Raw genomic sequence first — 18,475 nt, 5'->3', positions numbered from 1 at the left:
GGCCTGCAGGGGCCACGCCTCACCCACCACCCCGGCACAAACGCCCCCGGCAGCCAGCCCGAAGCCCTCCCCATCTCCTCGGGAGCGCGGGTCTGAGCAGCGGCAGACCTACCCTGAAGATGTCCAACATGTCTTTGTAGCTGAGCAGGGCCACAGGAATGCCAATCTCATCAAATTGCGTCTTATTGCCCCCCGGGGGGACCTGGGGGCCCAGAGGAGGGAGCGGCAGGCATCACCCGCAGCAATGGGTGGGCCCCCAGCTCTGTGCCCATTTGCCTCCTCTCCTGGGACCCTCACTCGAGGCTCAGGCCAGGCAGGGGGCGCCTGTCTGCTCCTCCTCTGCACCTGACAGCCTCCGGCCTCCCAGGAGGACCCAAGCACAGGGAGGCCCAAGGGCATCAAGCCTTCTTCACTCGACAACAGGGCCCCGGGCCTAAGAGAGCCAATCCCTCCCCCAGCCGTGGGACTCTCTAACCGCACACACGCATCCTGAGTGACACTTGTCACAGCCCACGCCTGCCCACGAGGCCACCTTGAGCCCCACACCCACTGAGGGCCTCTCTCAATGGCGGCAGCACGTGCAGACGGGGATGACACCCTCGGCTCTGCCCGGCCTGCTCTGGCCTCAGCCCTGAGACCCTGCCCCAGGCCCCCCCGGGTGGCCAGGCTCAGGCTGCAACACTGGCGGGGGCAGCCCAGAGCCACGGGCAGGGCAGTGAGGGAATTCCTGCACTCCATTTTCTTCTTACCCCAAAACTACACTTCAGGGGCACTGCGCACCCTGCCCAGCCCAGCAGTCAGCGTGTCCCCTGCTGTGACCAGCCTTGCCAGGCCCCCAGCTCTCAACCACAGCCCATTTCACAGAAGATAGAAAAGGGGTTGGGCTTCAGGCCACCTGGCTAGGACCACACAGGTGAGCACAGCCCCACTGGCTCGAGAGCCAGGGCACCAGGGTCCCCAGAAGGGACCAGTTCAGGGCCAGGCCATCTGCTCCTCAGAAGACACCCCAATCCCATCCCTACGGAGAGTGTGGTTTCCGTCACCCCGGGTGCTGCTCTAGGACAAGCAACCAACAAGACCACGGCCAGAGTTCCACAGCCCCAGCCAGCAGCACAGAAAGAACAGACTCATCTCTGCCCTCTCCACAGCCACACTCAGCCCGGATCCTCCCCACAGACGGCCTGCCTTTAGCGATAAATCAGAAGACCAGCCCCTGCCGCTGCTGCCTCCTGCACCCCCCTCCTGCCCCTGAGAGCTGGCTCAGCGGTGGGGGCGCAGGGCCGTACCAGCCTCTCCCTGCTGACGATGAGCAGCCCGCGTGCTCCACTGCCCTGGGCCAGCCTCACTTTCTCATAGAAGGTGCAGTTCCCCCGGGCCACCAGCGGGATCTGGTTGCCAAAGCCGTAGGCAGGGAGGTCCGCTGCGGAGCAGAGCAGAGAGGCCGTCCAGTTGCGCAACTGCAGGAAAGACTGGAAAGGCCAGGAAACGGTTTTGTCTCACGTGATGCGAGTCACCAGGAGGGCCCAGCTGCCCCTTCTCCCACCCAAAGCCTGCGCTGAGTTAGATCTCAGCTCTCGCCTAAAGTCCCGCGTGGCCTCGGCCCCACCTAGGCAGAGCCATCCCTACGGTGGTTCCCACAGCAGGACGCTGGGTGACGGGTTGGGCTGCCTCATCTGAGCAGGGCCGGAGTCCTCACAGACATGGCTGTCCCCTGACACCTAAGCCACCCTGCAAGCCATCACAGCTCACTCAGCAAGACCGAGTGGGTCCCCACCACAGCCCCACCATGACCAGGCATCTGTGAGAAACGGGAGGGGTTCCAGTGTGCAGAGAACAAGGCCCCGACTCTCAGCGACCTCACAGCCCAGGAAGGAAGCCAAGACACATGTGCGCACACACATACGCGCACACAGCCAGGCCGGTGCACACACACACACACGCACACCCACAGCCAGGCTGGAGCACACACCCACAGCCAGGCCAGAGCACATGGCACACACACACACACACACCGCCAGGCCGGAGCACACACACACACGCACGTGCACACATACACAGCCAGGCCAAAGCACACGGTACACACATACACACGCAAGCATACACATGCGCACTCACGCTCAAGCACACACATACCTATTACATGCACACACACGTGCACACATACATAGCCCAGAGCACACGGCACACACGTGCACAGGCAAGCAAACACCTGTGCACTCCTGCTTGGGCGCACATACCTATTACACACACACGCATGCACACACACCACACGAATTCACACAAACGCACTCAGGCATGTGCACATACATGACACATGAGCTCACACGCACACACTCATGCACACACACGAACTCAAACACACAGGCACACACATCCACACACAAACCTATTATGCACACGTACACACACATACATACACCTATTACGCACGCACGCATGCACAGACACATGCACACATCCACAAACATACCTATTACGTGGTTACATGCTTACACAGACCTGCACACACACACATATGCACTCACACACCCATACAGAAACCTATTGCATGCACGCTTACACACACATGCACGAACACAGACATACACAGACCCATGCACATGCCCCCACACACCTATTAAACACATGCTCACATGCACACATGTGCTGACACACCTACACACGCACTAAGGCACATACATGTCCATGCACATGTCTATTACACACGTGCTCATACACACTCAGGCATATGCACACATACACTCATGCAAACTCACATAAACAGGCACTCAGACACGTACACATGTGCAGGCACGTACCAATTACACACATGCTCACGCACACACTATGAACCAAGCAGACAGGAAGATGCTAGCACCTCTTGGCCGACAGGCCTCGAGGGATCCAGGAGGGGGCGGGACACAGTGGGAAAGGATGTGGGGCCTGAGGGAAGCAGTGGGAAAGGAGGTGGGGCCTGAGGGAGGCAGGGTCTGAGGGACACAGTGGGAAAGGAGGCGGGGCCTGAAGGACTCAACAGGAGAGGTGGGGCCTGACCAATGCAGTGGGAAAGGAGGCGGGGCTTGAGGGGTGCAGTGGGAAACGAGGCGGGACCTGAGGGATTCAGTGGGAAAGGAGGTGGGGCCTGAGGGAAGCAGTGGGAAAGGAGGTGGGGCCTGAAGGACGCAGTGGGAAAGGAGGCAGGGCCTGAGGAACATGGTGGGAAAGGAGGCGGGGCCTGAGGGATGCAGTGGAAAAGAGGGTGGGGCCTGAAGGATGCAGTGAGAAAGGGGGCAGGGCCTGAGGGATGCAGTGGGAAAGGAGGTGGGGCCTCTGAGGGAGGGAGGGACCCACTCAGCAGCAGGTGTTAGTGCCCCAGTCGGGAAGATGGTGAAAGGAACAGGTCTCGTCCCCGAGACCCCCCTGTGCCCTCTCCTGTCACTCCTCCAAGGACCCCTCTGTCCAGGCCCACTAGATGGGGACCCCAGCATGGAGCAAGAGACCCTTGTCCACCACATGGGGCTCAGCCGGTGCCTCTAGGTTTGCATCCCAAGGCCTATGGATAGCTTCCATTGATGACCAGGGTTGGGGAGGCCCAGGGGAACTAGGGGCTACCAAGAGTCCCCCAGACCTGGCCAGGGCCTGCCTCTCGCCTCTGGATCTTTCCTGCACCCCTGGCTGGATGAGTCTCTAGAGCCCTGGGGCCCACGCACTCCCCTCCACGGCGCGCCCAGCTGGCGGGTACTCACCGCCTTGCTGAGGTCATGTGGCAGATGGGCCCACTGCGGGTTGTAGAGGATGCAGTAGTCTTTGCCTCTGGGGCCCCCAGCCTCGGAGACCACGTGCACCATGCCGTACTCACAGGCCACCTGCGGGACAAGGCCAGCGATCAGAGCCACAGCACGGGATGCGTGGGGCTACACCGCCCCACAAGAAACAGGCCCGAGGAGAGGAGGACGCCTCCAGGAGGGGCGCCCGTGTTCACGAGGTCGTCTGGGATGTCTCCCCGTCTCAACAGGACAGACAGGGATGTGACCATACATGGTTTATAGCAAAGATGCAGACCAGCTCACCTTCCTCAGGGGGCCCAGGCTGGTGACCATGAGTGTGTCAGGTCACCTCTCTGTGGCTCCCGAGTTTCTGCACCAAAAAACAGGGATCGCATCACCTCCTGGACCTCCCAGGACCAGTGGGCACGATGGGAGAAGGACAGCCGAAGGCAGAGCCCTCAGCAGGGAAGAAGGGCAGGGCCCCAGCAGACCTGGCCCTGGGCTTGGGCGGGAGGCCTGGACAAGCCTCCACACCCCCCAGGTCTGGGTGGCCTTTGACCCACAGCCCCATGAGCACTGCCTGTCGACTGGCGCTCCAGGGGCACGGGGGGACCAGGCACATAACGGGTACCAGACCAGGGGGACGGATCCCAGGTCGGCCGGCACCCCTCAGCTCCTGCTGGAAGAATAGCAGGAAGCAGCTGAGCCAAGGGGCCTACGGGCACTGGGGTCCTGAGTGGGACAGGCTGAGGTTTGCAACAGGTCACGCTGCCACCAGCAGGACAGACAGCGTCGTGCTCCCCACGAAGCCCCAAACCAGCAGAGTTCAGCACAGCAGCTCCCACTTCCCAGGGGGGAGAAGGAACAGCCAGCCAGGGCTTCAAGTTCGTGCTCTCCAGCCTGCAGCAGCAGTGGCTCAGAGAGGGCTACAGGGGAAGGTCCGGATCCTCTGGCAGGAGCCCCGGACACTGAACGGGGACGAGTGGCCAAAGCCGGCCAAGAGGAGCAGGGGTAGTGGCCCACCGCCCCCGGGACAGAGCGGGCCCAGGCCCTTGCCATGCTCTCAAAACGAAGTAAGGGGCAGGACCGGGCCCCGAAGCCCTGGAAGCCTCCCAGGAGGGTCGCGGAGCAGACGGGCCTGGACCAGAAGGGCTGACCCCCGCCTCCTCAATCCAATGCTTAACAGAGCAGGATGGAGCTATGAGGAAAGACGCGATTCCACATGCAGGAAGCTGGTGCTGCTCACCACACTTCCCGCCGCGGGACCACTGCAGACACTAAGGGGCTCTGGCCTAAGCAGAGCCACGGTTCTCCCAGCAGAGCCCAGTCCAGTCCCGCCGCCCACACCTACCATCCCCACCTTCCTCCTGCTCCCCTGCCCAGGGCCCCCAACTAGCAGCTGACAAGGACATCTCCGTCTCGTGAGGACACCTGTCACCAGAGGGTCTCACAGGGACGGGGCCCAGGTCCCAGCTGCTGCATCACGCTGCAGACCCTCAGTGTGGGCCCCCAGGGGAGCCTGGCCTGCACAGGGAGGGGTCCCAGGAGAAAAGCCATGTGCCAGGGACCAAGGAGACCCACCCCCACGCCCTAGGCCCGCCTGTTCTCAGGCGCGCCCAGCCCTCAGCCTTCCAGGGCTGCAGGGCTCATCTGCACACTGCGGGCTCCTGGGCCAGGCCTTCCGGAGCTGCAGGGCTCCTGCCAGGTTGTAAACCTCCCAGACAGACAGCCACACCCCCTGGTCCCCAGGGGACCTGCCATGGAAACAAACAGGCCACAGCCACTCACCTCATCAGGAACAGGATGGCAACAAATCTGGAGGGGACTGAGCCGTGCACCGAAAGGGCCAATGCCACAGCGCCACACGGGCCCACAATGCAGACGCAGCTCTGCCAAGCTGGGGCTGGGAAGGGGAGCTCTGGCTTGGCTAAAGGTCCCGACGGTCCCTGATGCCAGACACCAACCCCAGCACACGGGCACAGACTGGCTCTCCAACAGCCGGGCCCTCACTGAAATCACGCAAGGGCTCCGGCCTGGTCTGGGAGCATCTTGATCAAGGCCCTGACGACCTCGGGGTGGCAGCATGGTGAAAGCCCACGGAGCCCCAGTCCCCGCAATTGCCTGGGGGTCTCATAGCACTTGGCTAACGCTGCTTCCTTCCCACACCTGCCCCAGCCCAACTCCAAGCACCTCCCGTGTGACCTCCCCCGGAGCCGAGGCAGAGTCAGGAGCCCTTTCTTTCCAGTTCTGCCCATCAGACTGCCTTCGCTGAGAGCAACCCTTAGTCTGGCCCCGGTGCCGAACCCGGAGGGTGCCCCTTCCAACACAGCCCCGCAGTGTTCAGAACCCCTCGCACCTACTCCAGGAGGGATGGTATCGGTCACGGCAGAAGCCAATAATCCATAGTCCGGCCCACCTTCCGTGTTTGTAAATAAAGTTTTATTGGAACACAGCCAAGCCCATTCCTAAGGAAGAGTCTCTGACTCTGGAGGTACAACAGGAGAAACCGAGCATCCGCACTACGGGCCACGTGGGCCACAGAGCCCAGCAAAACTACTGTCTAGCCCTTCCCAGAAAACACTTGCCAAGCTCTGTTCTATGGGATCAGGGACTTTGGTGAAAAGTGTCTTTTGTGTAAAATGGGAACCGATAGAACTGCTTCTCTGCTTCTCTCTAAAAGGGTCATTTAAAAGCACAAAAGCACATTCATGCATTTTCCTCTCCACAATTTGCAAAACTGGTTTTCTGTTAAAAAAAAAAAAAAAAAAAAAAGCCTGTGCTTCTATCAAAGGCCAGAGAACGCGGCGGCGTCTCACCAGGAAGTTTCCTCGTCTGCTGAGTTAAAGAAATTGGGAACAATTCGTCCAACGGCCACAGCTCTGAGGGCCAAGTTCTAGTCAGGCCCGCCGAAATTTGGAGGAGCAGAAAAAGCTCGGGCTACAAGGACAGGCTCAAAGCCCAGGCCTCGACCTCCAAATCCTTCACAAATGGCAGCGCAGATGCTTCACCACTGCACACAGGTTTAGAAACTTCCAGGCTTAGAAACCCTGCTTCGAAGTGACTGTGAAAGCATCCATGTCAAGGGCCTTTGAAACAGGCCAGTGAGTCCAGGCCGGGAGAGCCTCCCTTCTGGGAACACAGGAGTTCCAGGAGCCAACCCGGGTCCAGCCAGGGTCACCAGCTCCAGCTCAGATCTGCTGAGGAATGGGCTCCATGGGGTGGGGGAGGGGAGGTGTCTCACTGGGGAGGTCACAGAATGGTAGCAAGCGAGTCGAGGACTGTCACCAAGCAGGCTTCTGCCCAGAGAGCTAGTCTCATTCTGGGCAATCGGACTCAAATTTCCACTGCCACGAAGCACCGCCCCCCCAAGAGGGACGGCGTCTCAGGGTGTATTTACAACCAGGGTTCTGGGAAGAGCAGGAGCACCTGCTCTCTCACGTCCCTCTGACACCTCCTTTGACTCCCCACCCTCCAGATAAAGCTCACACTCCTCAGCCCGCCCAGGTTAAAGTCCATGCACCCCAGCACAGAGAGCCTTCCACAACCTGGTTTCCACCAGACGGCCTGTCATCCAGCCTAAGAGGCCAAATGCTCTGCCTTCACTCTCTGCCTGGGGCCACTCGCACCACTCCCCCCTCCTCTGTGCCCCTGGTGGCAGGGGCATTCCCTCGTCCAAGGTCACGGAGTAAAAGATGGAGCATCCCTCCACAGCCCACCCCCCAGGAGCTCCTTGGTGGTGACATCTTTCAGGGTGTAAATTCTCCCTTCCAGCATTATTCCACCCTGCACTCCAGCCACAGCCCACCCCTTGCCAACCCCAAATCACCTGCCAGCTCTCACACCTCCCAGCCCCCGCTCATGCTGCTCCTGGTGCTTCCAACACCCCTTCCCTCCTGCCGACCCGGCAAACTCCTACTCATCGCTCAGAACACCTGCTTCAGGATTGGGCATGGTGGCTCACGCCTGTCATCCCTATACTTTGGGAGGCCGAGGTAGGTGGATCACCTGAGGTCAGAAGTTTGAGACCAGCCTGACCAACGTGGTTAAATCTCGTCTCTAAAAAAAAAAAAAATAGCCAGGTGTGGTGGCGTGCACCTGTAATCCCAGCTATTCGAGAGGCTGAGGTGGGAGAATTGCTTGAACCAGGAGGTACAGGTTGCAGTGAGCTGAGATCGCGCCACTGCACTCCAGCCTAGGCGACAGAGCGAGACTCTGTCTCAAAAAAAAAAAAAAAAAAAAAAAAAAAAACACACATCTGCTTCGGAAAAGCCTTCCCAGGCAAACTGACTCCCTCCCTCCACAGCTTTCTGTGATCTTTCTTCCACCTTTGGCTTTCCTCCTTCTTCCAAATGTCTGGGGTCTCTAGGTCCCTGGCCACAGAATGGGGGGAGTCCAGGGGGCTGCCAGGGCAGCTGGGGGTGGAGGTGGGGTTCGCAGAAAGCTTCTGCGGGGGCCCTCCAGCCTTGCAGAGACCACAGGCGTTTCAGGGTAAGAGAAAAGACTAGACAGCGAAGCTCCTGCAATGAGCTGCAGGCTTCCCTGGCCCCAGGTCACAACTGGACAGCATGTTCATCCAGATGCGACACGATCTGACATACTGTGAAAGGGTCACTCCTGCTGTGTCGAGGATGGACTGGGGATGTGGGGGACAAAGGCAGCCACCGCAGGGGGATGGCAGTGGGGCTGGAGGAGTGGAGACTAAGAAGGAATCTGGTGGCAGCGACGCCTTAAGAGAACTCTGAGAGAGGAGCGAAGGCTAAGGGCTGCATTTGTGGGGCTGCTTCGGGTTCCATTCCCTGAGCCACCAAACTCAGGAGAGAGGGAAGATTCGGAATTAAGAAAATCAAAGATGCAGTTAGGACACTGCGATCTCGTAGACTGTCCCCACTAGAACCTGACACTCGACATCAAATGATACACAACGAACATAAGGAAGGCGTGTTGGCCCTAGGCGCTGGTCACCCTGGGTAGCATCTCCAGAATCCACACCATAGCCGGGTGACCCCCCTTCTCCAGACGAGCAACTGACGCTCAAAGCAGGGAATTCCCTCGTCCAAGGTCACGGAGTAAAAGATGGAGCGGGGATACGACCCCAGTGCAGGGCTGGGCTCTTGACCGCTCCAGGATGCTGGCCAGTCACTGCGGGACACGCGGGACGCCTCTGGGTTCCCCCACCGCACCCCCTACGGTGAGGTTAACTTAGCACCCGGCCGTTCCGCCTAAGGGGAAACTGAGGCTCGGAGCGGGGTGGGCGGCCGCCTGCCCAAGGCCACAGAGCGGGAGAGGCGCGTCCCCCGCGGCGGCTGGAGACCCCGAAACGGACAAGCAGAACCGGAGGATGGACGGGGCACAAACTTCAGGCCCGGTGGGAAGTGAGGGGCGCTGCAGCGGCGGAGGGCCTCCGAGGCGGGGAAGGGAGAGGAGCCGGGGACAGCCCCGCAAGGTCACGGCCGGGCCCCGGCACCGCCGGCCGACAACGAGGGAACCGCGGATCCCCGAGGCTGGACCCCCAAGACGGGCCAAGAGGGGTCGTTCCTGCGCGTAGCCTCGGGGCCGAGAGGCCGAGGGGCCGCAGCCTGCGGTGCCGTCGGGACCGGTGCCGCGCTCACCTGGGCCGCGAGGAGCAGAAAGGCCGCCACAAGCCGCGCCAGCGCAGCCGCCGCCACCGCCGCCATGTCGGCCGGTGCCCGCCGCAACCGTCGGCAGATGTTTCCCAGCAACGCCCCGAGACCCCGGGCCGCGCATGCGCCGCGCATGCGCGTGGGGGGGTCAAAGGGCACGGGGCGGTGTCTGCGAAGAGCCGCACGGCGCGACAACATGGCGGTGAGCGCGCGGCGGAATCCGGAGCCGGGGGGCGTGGGGCTCGGGCAGCGCTCCAGGCCTCATGCGCTCTGCTTTCCCCGCAGGATAAGGAGAAGAAGAAAAAGGAGAGCATCTTGGACTTGTCCAAGTACATCGACAAGACGATCCGGGTGAAGTTCCAGGGAGGACGCGAAGGTGAGGAGGCTCCCGCCGTCGGCACCCCCGCTTTAAAATTTTAAAATAAACTCAGCAACAGAGGTGATGAGGATGCCTGCAGAGGCGCCTCTTTTATTTATTTTTATTTATTTATTTATTTTGAGACGCAGTCTCGCTCTGTCGCCCGGTCTGGGGTGCCAGTGGTGCGATCTCAGCTCACTGCAACCTCCGGGTTCAAGCGATTCTCCAGCCTAAGCCTCCTGAGTGGCTGGGGCTACAGGCGCCGCCACTCCCCGCTAATTTTTGTATTTCTAGTAGAGACGGGGTTTCACCATGTTGGCCAGGCTGGTCTCAAACTTCTGACCTCAAGTGATTCGCCCGCCTCCGCCTCCCAAAGTGCTGGGATGACAGGAGTGAGCCGCCGCAGAGGCGCCTCTTTACACGCTTGACGCCGACTACCTTGTGCAGGCTTCCGAATTACGCCGGGAGTTAGGAACTGGTATGGCCATTTTGCAGGCGGGGAAACTGAGGCAAGGAGCGGGAAACGTAACCGAAAGTCACAGTGGCGCAGCCGGTATTGGGATTTCCGGCTTGGCCTCCCGAGCAGTCCTGTGTGTCCACGGACTGCCCCAGATCCCCACAGATCTCCCGGCTTCTTTTCTTCCTCCCTCTAAGTCAAGGTCTCTCCCGCACAACAGTGTGGACACATTTGGGGTCGGATTTCTCTCGAGTGGGGCCGTCCTGGGGCACTGCAGGGTGCTGGGCAGCATCCCTGGCCTCCGCCAAGTTGTGACAACCTAAATAGCCTCAGACGTTGCTTAGTGTTCTCTGGGGACAGGACCGACCCCCGACCCCCCGGGTTGGGAATCACAGCTACTAAGGTCAGTCTCCACTCAGCGGCCAGAGGCACCTAATGAAAAAGAAATGGAGGCTTCTTGCTCCCTGCTGAAAACCTCTGGGGCTCCCCGTTGTTCTGGAGTAAAATCTGAATCCATACTTCTGATTAAGGCATCGAGGCTCATGACTCAAAGGGCGGCAAAAGCACAAGGTCCGCAGGCGCTTGCTCTGGGAAGCCCTCCCTGACCCTGGGGTCAGGCCCCATCGTTCTGGGATCCTGGTAGCACCTGTCACCGTTTGCAGTGTTGTGTCGTGCATGTTAACCTGATGCTTGCCTCTGCATGCGACTCTTCCATGGAATCTAGTGAAGACAGGGTGAGCTCTCAGAGGGCAGGAAGTATTCGCATGGGCATGGGCTGGTGATGCATGCTGCAGCTCTTGGCTGGGCACGGGGACTCACGCCTGTAACCCCAGCACTTTGGGAGGCTGAGGCAGTCAGATCATATGGTCAGGAGATCGAGACCAGCCTGACCAACATAGTGAAACCCCGTCTCTACGAAAAATACAAAAAAATTAGCTGGGCGTGGTGGCACACGCTGAGGCGGGCGGATCGTGAAGTCAGGAATTCGAGACCTGCCTGACCGATATGGTGAAACCCCATCTCTACTAAAAATACAAAAAAAATTAGCGGGGTGTGGAGGCGCACACCTGTAATCCCAGCTACTCAGGAGGCTGAGGCAGGAGAATCGCTTGAACCCAGGAGGCAGAGGTTGCAGTGAGCCGAGATCATGCCACTGCACTCCAGCCTGGGTGACAGAGAGTGAAACTTTGTCTCAAAATAAAAAAAAAAAAAAAACCCCAGCTCTCTTCTACTTTTTTGGGGTTTGTTTTTTTTTTTGAGATGGAGTCTCAATCTATTGCCCAGGTTGCAGTGAGGAGGCGTGATCTTGGTTCACTGCAGCCTCCAACTCCCTGGTTCAAGTGACTCTTGTCCCTCAGCCTCCCAAGTTGCTGGAATTACAGGTGTGCCACCATGCCCAGCTAATATTTGTATTTTTAGTAGAGACGCCATGTTGGCCAGGCTGGTCTCAATCTCCTGGCCTCAAGCGATCTGCCTGCCTCAGCCCCCCCAAATTGCTGGGATTTTAGGCCTGAGCCACCGTGTCCAGCCTGGCATTTTTGACTGGGCAAGTGAGCTGCTTTCTCCGAGCCTCAGTTTCCTCATTTGTCAAATGGGGCTGGTAACTCCGCCCACTTCAACAGGGGGTGGTGAGAATGAATGGTTACAGGCATGTAATGTAGTTGAGGCAACTCTCAGCAGGAAGTAAGCAGTCAGTCAACACGTCATTTATTCAACAGCCTCTTGGATCTTTGGTTTCTTTTTGTAAGCCGGGGACCCAAACCTCTTCCTCCCTGGATTGTAGGCAACTGGGTGGCAAGAAAGTCATTAAAAATCACAGTGCCCCGGCCGGGCGGGGCGGCTCACGTGTAATCCCAGCACTTTGGGCGTCTGAAGCGGGAGGGTGGCTTTGCCCTAGGGTTCGAGGCTGCAGTGAGCTATGACTGCACCACTGCATTCCAGCCCGGGCCACAGAGCAAGGCCCAGTCTCAGAAAAGAAAAAGGAGGCTAGGCGCGTGACTCACACCTGTAATCCTGGCACTTTGGGAGGCCAAGCGGGCAGATCAGAAGGTCAGAAGATCAAGACCATCCTGGGCAACATGGTGAAACCCCATCTCTACTAAAATACAAAAAATTAGCTAGGCTTGGTGGTGCATGCCTGTAGTCCCAGCTAGTTGGGAGGCTGAGGCAGGAGCATCGCTTGAACCCGGGAGGCGAGAGCATGCCACTGCACTCCAGCCTGGAGACAGAGCAAGACTCCGTCTCAAAAAAAAAGAAAAAGGAATCTGAATGAAATGTTTGCTGAGTCTACACCATGCTGATTCCGGACACGGAAGGACATGAGTGAGCAGCCGCTCTTGCCGGTCACACTGCTTCCCTTTGTTTTCTGCCCTTCATAGCAAATCACCACCCAGTTAGCAGCTTAAACGGCACCATTTTATTATCTCACAGGATCTGTGGGTCGGGTGCCGGGATACCTCAGCCTCAGGGGCTCTCAGGAGTTGTAATTGAGGGTTGTTTTTTGGGGTCCATCATCTCGGGGTCTTCTTCTGAGCCCACTGGTTATCAGCAGAGCTCAGTGCTTTACCTTTGCAGAGCCGGGGTCCTCATTCTGGCCAGTGTTGGCTACGGACACTTGCAGCTCCCAGACCCTGCCGGCTCAGGACTCTGTTCCCACCATGGTGGTCTGCCTCCATGGTGGTGCAGGCTGAGCCGACATTTGTTCAGATTCAGTTATTCGGGTCAGTGGGAGAATCATCTCTCAGAAAGGGTTTGGGGCCGGGTGCAGGGGCTCATGCCTTAATCCCAGCACTCTGGGAGGCTAAGGCAGGTGGATCACCTGAGGTCAGGAGTTCGAGACCAGCCTGGCCAACATGGCGAAACCCCACCTCTACTAAAAATACAAAAATTAACTGGGCGTGGTGGCTCACGCCTGTAATCCCAACACTTTGGGAGGCCGAGGCGGGCGGATCACTCGAGTTCAGGAGTTTGAGACCGGCCTGGCCAACATGGCAAGGCCCCATCTCTACTAAAAATACAAAAATTATTTGGGCACGGTGGCGCGTGCCTGTAGTCCCAGCTACTTGGGAGGCTGAGGCAGGAGAATCGCCCTGGAGGCAGAGTTTTCAGTGAGCCGAGATCACGCCACTGCATTCCAGTCTGGGAGACAGAGCGAGACTCTAAAAATAAATAAATAAATAAAGCACACGCACGCACACACACGCACGCACATGTGTGCACGCACACACAGCAGAGAAAGGGTTTGGTCCCTGAAGGACTCACCTGATGCGGTCAGTCTCACCCAGGGTGTTTCCCTCTAGATTGGCTCAAAGTCAGCTGGTTCAGAGGCTTAAACAGCTGCAGAGTTCCTTGTCTTCGCCACATAACCTAAGTGCAGGAGTGACGTCCTGTCCCCTCGGAGTCACAGGCCTGAGCCCACACCCCAGGGGAGGGGAACGTTGGTTAGAGACCTTCCTACCTCAGTGTTCACATCTGTCCCGGTGAGGAGGGCTGGCTCACTGGTCAGGCTGGTGCCAAGGACCTGAACAGCTGTGTCTGACCCCATCTCATAGGTGACGAGTTTCATTTTGCAGGGGAGGGACTTGAGCGCAGAGAGAGGGAGCTGTGGAGGTAGGGGCTGAAGCCTGTATGCAGGCGGGCAGACCTTCTCTGTAGAAGGCCAGACAGCAAATATCTTCAGCTTTGCAGCCCAGATGGTCTCTGTCACAACCAGTGAGCTATGCCCACAGAGCAGGAGAGCCGCCCTGGTCAGCGCCTGAGCGGGCGAGTGTGGTGGTGGGCCAGTGAAACTTTCACGTACAGAGATGAGCAGCGGGCCACGTTCATCTGAGGGTCGTAGTTTGCAGCGCGTAACGGTCATGGACAGGCTCACGGCCCTGCCTTGGGAGGAGACAGGCGGGCAGGATAATGCCTGGGGTGCCTGCTCCCTGAGATTGGTGGGGGGCATGCAGAGGGCAGCACCCTAAGGGGTGTGGGTTGGTGTCTGGAGGAAGCACCCGAAAGATGACGGGGTAAGAAGGAGGGTAGGGAGGGGGTGGCTGTGGGACGCCCCTCAGTGAGTGCAGAGGCGGAACCGCTCCTGGGCGTGGGCTAGAGGAGCCTGTGGGGGAGAAGAGGGGAGTCCCATGCAGGGAGGGTGGGCTGGCCTCTGCTGAGGACACGCAGCTCCCCCTTCACCCTTCTCAGTGTCACCAGACACTGCGGAACAGGATCAGATGGCAAAGGTCACCACCGGGTCAGAGAGTCCTAACCCAAGGTGGCAAGTTGGGACCTAAGGTGGCGAGGCTTGGGGGGTGGGGCAGGCAGCGTGGAGAGAGAAGCCACAGCGACTGCCTCAGCCCCCAAAGCCTTTGCACCAGGGTCTCAGAGCATCTCTCTTGCCCACTCCCCACAAGCCCTGAGCTGCAGGGCTGGGATTTGTTCTGTATTCCGTGAACTCACTGAGGGACCCAGCACGGGTCAGGCAGCGCAGTCATCACCGCTGTCACAGCAGAGCACTCTATGTCTTCCCTAGAGGAAGCCCTGTCCCCTTCAGCTGTCACTGCCTGTCACCTCCCCGGCACCCACACATGCCCTCCCTGTCTCTGTGGATTGGCCTGTCCTGGACATTTCATAGAAACGGGATCACACGCTGCGCGGCCTTCTGTGTCTGGCGTCTCTCACTGAGCGTGACGTCCTCAGGCGCATCCGCACCGTGGCCTGCGCCAGCCTCGCTCTTCTTCCTGGCTGGTGGTTCCACCGCATGCATGGGCCGCTGCCTGTTTTGCTACTGCTTTTGAGCTGAGAATTGTTTCTATGACTTTTAAATAGCTGGAAAGGGATCAAAAGAAGACTGTCTCACGATGTGGAAATGATACGAAATTCCCATTTCAGTGCCTGTGTGTAGAGCTGACTGGCCACAGTTCAGCCACACATGGGCTCATCACCGAAGCTGCTTCCACCCGGGCAGCCCGAGCCAGCAGCTGTGGCCGGCACCCTGTGGCCCACACGGCCAGAAGTGTTTGCCCTCTGGCCCCCTGCAGACACAGTCGGCTGCCCATGGTGGGGGTCCCTCTGGAGGCCGCTGTCACCGGCCCCTCCCGGGAGCCCTCCCCCACCCTCAGTCCTCCATCCCTGGAGCAGTGAGCCCCATGCCTGAGCCACGCTGGGGCAGGCCGTGTACGCAGGATGGATCTCATGCCTTCTCATTTCTTTCCCCCGGTGATTTCTCCAAGCCAGTGGAATCCTGAAGGGCTTCGACCCACTCCTCAACCTTGTGCTGGACGGCACCATTGAGTACATGCGAGGTGAGTGGGGCGGCAGCCGAGGTGGGCAGCGGGATGAGGAGGGCAGTGGGGTGAGGGGGCAGCAGGGCAAGGGAGGCGGCCATGGGGCTGCCTGCTGGCTCTTCCTCTCTGAAACCCACAAAACCTCACTCTGAGTCACCAACATGAAGCCTGGTGGTGGCCGATGGACGGGCTGAGCGCTCACCGGTCCTGGACATCCTCACAAAGCTGGAAACTCCATTGTTCTAGGGCCTGGAGAGACGGGGGAGCTTCCCGCCTGGTCTCTACAAACTGACAGGGCACTTAAAATGCTCGCAGCACAGTTAGAGGACAGCCTTTTTAAATGTCTTGTTATTTTAGTTTTTGTTAAAACTGGTGTCACGAGGGGCCGGGCACGGCGGCTCACACCTGCAATCCCAGCTGCTCGGGAGGCTGAGGCGAGGGGCCGGGCACGGCGGCGCACACCTGCAATCCCAGCTGCTCGGGAGGCTGAGGCGAGGGGCCGGGCACGGCGGCGCACACCTGCAATCCCAGCTGCTCGGGAGGCTGAGGCGAGGGGCCGGGCACGGCGGCTCACACCTGCAATCCCAGCTGCTCGGGAGGCTGAGGCGAGGGGCCGGGCACGGCGGCTCACACCTGCAATCCCAGCTGCTCGGGAGGCTGAGGCGAGGGGCCGGGCACGGTGGCTCACACCTGTAATCCCAGCTGCTCGGGAGGCTGAGGCAGGAGAATCGCTTGAACCCGGGAGGCGGAAGCTGAAGTGAGCCGAGATGGTGCAACTGCACTCCAGCCTGAGTAACAGAGTGAGACTCCGTCTCAAAAAAAAAAAGAGAGAAGCTGAGGTCTCACTGTGTTGCCCAGGCTGGTCTCGAACTCCTGGGCTCAAGCCATCCCCCTGCTTCAGCCTCCCAAAGTGTTGGGGTTCCAGGTGTGAGCTGTGGCGCCCAGCTGAGAGCATCCTTGCTGTGGGAGAGCGAGCGTGCTGTGGGACCCCTCTCGGGCCCCTCCTCTTCTCCCTTGTTAATCCCCACTATGAATGCAGGGCCCCATCCCTTCCCCAGAGAACCCTCCCTCATTTCCCTGCCCCTGCTCGCTCTCCTCCCCAATGAGGCCACTAGGTCCTCAGACTCTCCCCCAGAAGCTCCTGCTGCAAGCCCCCAGCCCGGCCCAGGCATCGGGGGGATGCCAGGACTTAGAAAGGGAGGGTCTTGCCCCTCGGACCCATTGATACTGACACAAGATTTATTCTTGGAGCTGGCCACGGTGGCTCATGCCTGTAATCCCAGCACTCTGGGAGGCTGAGACAGGAGGATCACTTGAGCCCAGGAATTTGAGACCAGCCTGGGCAACATAGTGGGACCCTGTCTCTACAAAAAACACAAAAAAATTAATTAGCCAGGCATGACGGTACATGTGCCTGTGGTCCCAGCTACTCGGGAGGCTAAGGCAGGAGGATTGCTTGAGCCCGGGAGGTTGGGGCTGTGAGCTGGGATGACACTACTGCACTCCAGCCTGAGCGACAGAGCAAGACCTGGTCTCTAAAACAAAAATGTTAAAAACCTGGGCCCCGTGGTTCCCCCATGCCCCCACCACCGCATGACCACAGTAGTGAGGAGTTTGCATCGCCTTCAGAGCTTGTCTTGGGCTTGCTGGCACTTCCCTGGGGTGCCACCCACATGAACAGCCTCTTCTTTTTTTTTTTTTTTTGAGACAGTAGCTCACTGTCACCAGGCTGGAGTGCAGTGGCGCCATCTCAGCTCACTGCAACCTCCGCCTCCCGGGTTCAAGTGATTCTCCTGCCTCAGCTCCCCGAGTAGCTGGGACTACAGGCACCCGCCACCACACTCAGCTAATTTGTTGTATTTTTTTTTTTTTTTTTTTTGAGACGGAGTCTCGCTCTGTCGCCCGGGCTGGAGTGCAGTGGCCGGATCTCAGCTCACTGCAAGCTCCGCCTCCCGGGTTTACGCCATTCTCCTGCCTCAGCCTCCCAAGTAGCTGGGACTACAGGCGCCCGCCACCTCGCCCGGCTAGTTTTTTGTATTTTTTTAGTAGAGACGGGGTTTCACCATGTTAGCCAGGATGGTCTCGATCTCCTGACCTCGTGATCCGCCCGTCTCGGCCTCCCAAAGTGCTGGGATTACAGGCTTGAGCCACCGCGCCCGGCCATTTGTTGTATTTTTAGTAGAGGCCAAGTTTCACCATGTTGGCCAGGATAGTCTCAATCTCTTGACCTCGTGATCGGCCCACCTTGGCCTCCCAAAGTGCTGGGATTACAGGCGTGAGCCACCGTGCCCAGCCCCCAGCCTCTTATAGGGTGAATATTGGCCCCCTAGGGTTCCAGGAACCCTGCAGAGACCAGGAGGCCCGGGGTGCCTGTATTCTGGCTGGCCGTCTGATAACCTAGTCCCCGGCCCTGGTGCCTGGGCCCCAGTGAGCTCTGAGACCCAGGGTAGCCGGCCATCGCCCAGGCCTCCCTGTTGCTGTGGTTTGTGGAGGGAGGGCAGGCTGTGGCTGCTGTCTGTGGAGCTGCTGCTGGTCTCTAGGAGCTATGGGTCTGAGCCATGGGAGCCAGGGACCTGCCCCGCAGAGTGCACCCCCTCTGAGGTCCCCGCATGCTCATGGCACCCGCAGGGTGCAGGTGGGGAGGGCGGAGCGAGGGTCTTGTGTCGGTGGGAACTCTCAGAGGCCTCCTGGAGCTCCCTCAGCCCTCTCTGTCTCCTCCTTCCCAGACCCTGACGACCAGTACAAGCTCACGGAGGACACCCGGCAGCTGGGCCTCGTGGTGTGCCGGGGCACGTCCGTGGTGCTGATCTGCCCGCAGGACGGCATGGAGGCCATCCCCAACCCCTTCATCCAGCAGCAGGACGCCTAGCTGGGCCGGGGGTGCAGGGGGTGCAGGACAGGCCGGAGCAGCTCGGCTTCCCACAGACTTGGCCGCCGCCCACCACAGGGCCGCCCGCAGGAGCGGAAGTGCTTTCCTGTTTGTATAGGTTGAATTTTTGTTTTCTTAATAAAACTGCAAACCTCAA

At 59.3% G+C, this 18,475-nt stretch overlaps 2 protein-coding genes across 9 annotated transcripts in view; one reads left to right on the top strand and one right to left on the bottom strand.

Moving 5' to 3' along the window:
* The window catches only part of SPPL2B (signal peptide peptidase like 2B), a 21,852-nt gene extending 12,293 nt beyond the window's left edge, over positions 1-9,559 (bottom strand). For 5 of the 8 annotated variants that reach the window (XR_004058738.1, XM_030935674.1, XM_030935671.1 and 2 more), the window contains exons 1-3: positions 9,356-9,491; positions 3,726-3,845; positions 113-1,469 (exon numbers count right to left, since the gene is read on the bottom strand). Coding sequence is in view for 7 of the 8 variants with exons in the window: in XM_030935674.1 (XP_030791534.1) it covers positions 113-738 (626 nt within the window). In the remaining variant the exon portion in view is untranslated. Of the gene's footprint in view, positions 1-112; positions 1,470-3,725; positions 3,846-9,355 lie in introns of all 8 variants that reach the window. The other 3 variants (XM_010374853.2, XM_010374850.2, XM_010374852.2) reach the window with 1 other exon arrangement.
* Positions 9,519-18,475, top strand: LSM7 (LSM7 homolog, U6 small nuclear RNA and mRNA degradation associated). Its single transcript, XM_010374854.1, has 4 exons — positions 9,519-9,569; positions 9,653-9,743; positions 15,396-15,467; positions 18,176-18,475. The coding sequence occupies exons 1-4, from the start codon at positions 9,564-9,566 to the stop codon at positions 18,316-18,318; spliced, it is 312 nt and encodes a 103-aa protein (XP_010373156.1). The 5' UTR covers positions 9,519-9,563; the 3' UTR covers positions 18,319-18,475.

The sequence above is a fragment of the Rhinopithecus roxellana genome, chromosome 8, assembly GCF_007565055.1.
Source record: "Rhinopithecus roxellana isolate Shanxi Qingling chromosome 8, ASM756505v1, whole genome shotgun sequence".
Taxonomy (NCBI): domain Eukaryota; kingdom Metazoa; phylum Chordata; class Mammalia; order Primates; family Cercopithecidae; genus Rhinopithecus; species Rhinopithecus roxellana.
Note: the sequence above shows the minus strand (reverse complement) of the source record. Positions and strands in the feature narration are given on the sequence as shown.

Coding starts and splice junctions, on each gene's coding strand:
- LSM7 (XM_010374854.1), top strand. Junction 9,744..15,395: donor GTTCCAGGGAGGACGCGAAG/GTGAGGAGGCTC, acceptor GATTTCTCCAAG/CCAGTGGAATCCTGAAGGGC. Junction 15,468..18,175: donor CACCATTGAGTACATGCGAG/GTGAGTGGGGCG, acceptor CCTCCTTCCCAG/ACCCTGACGACCAGTACAAG.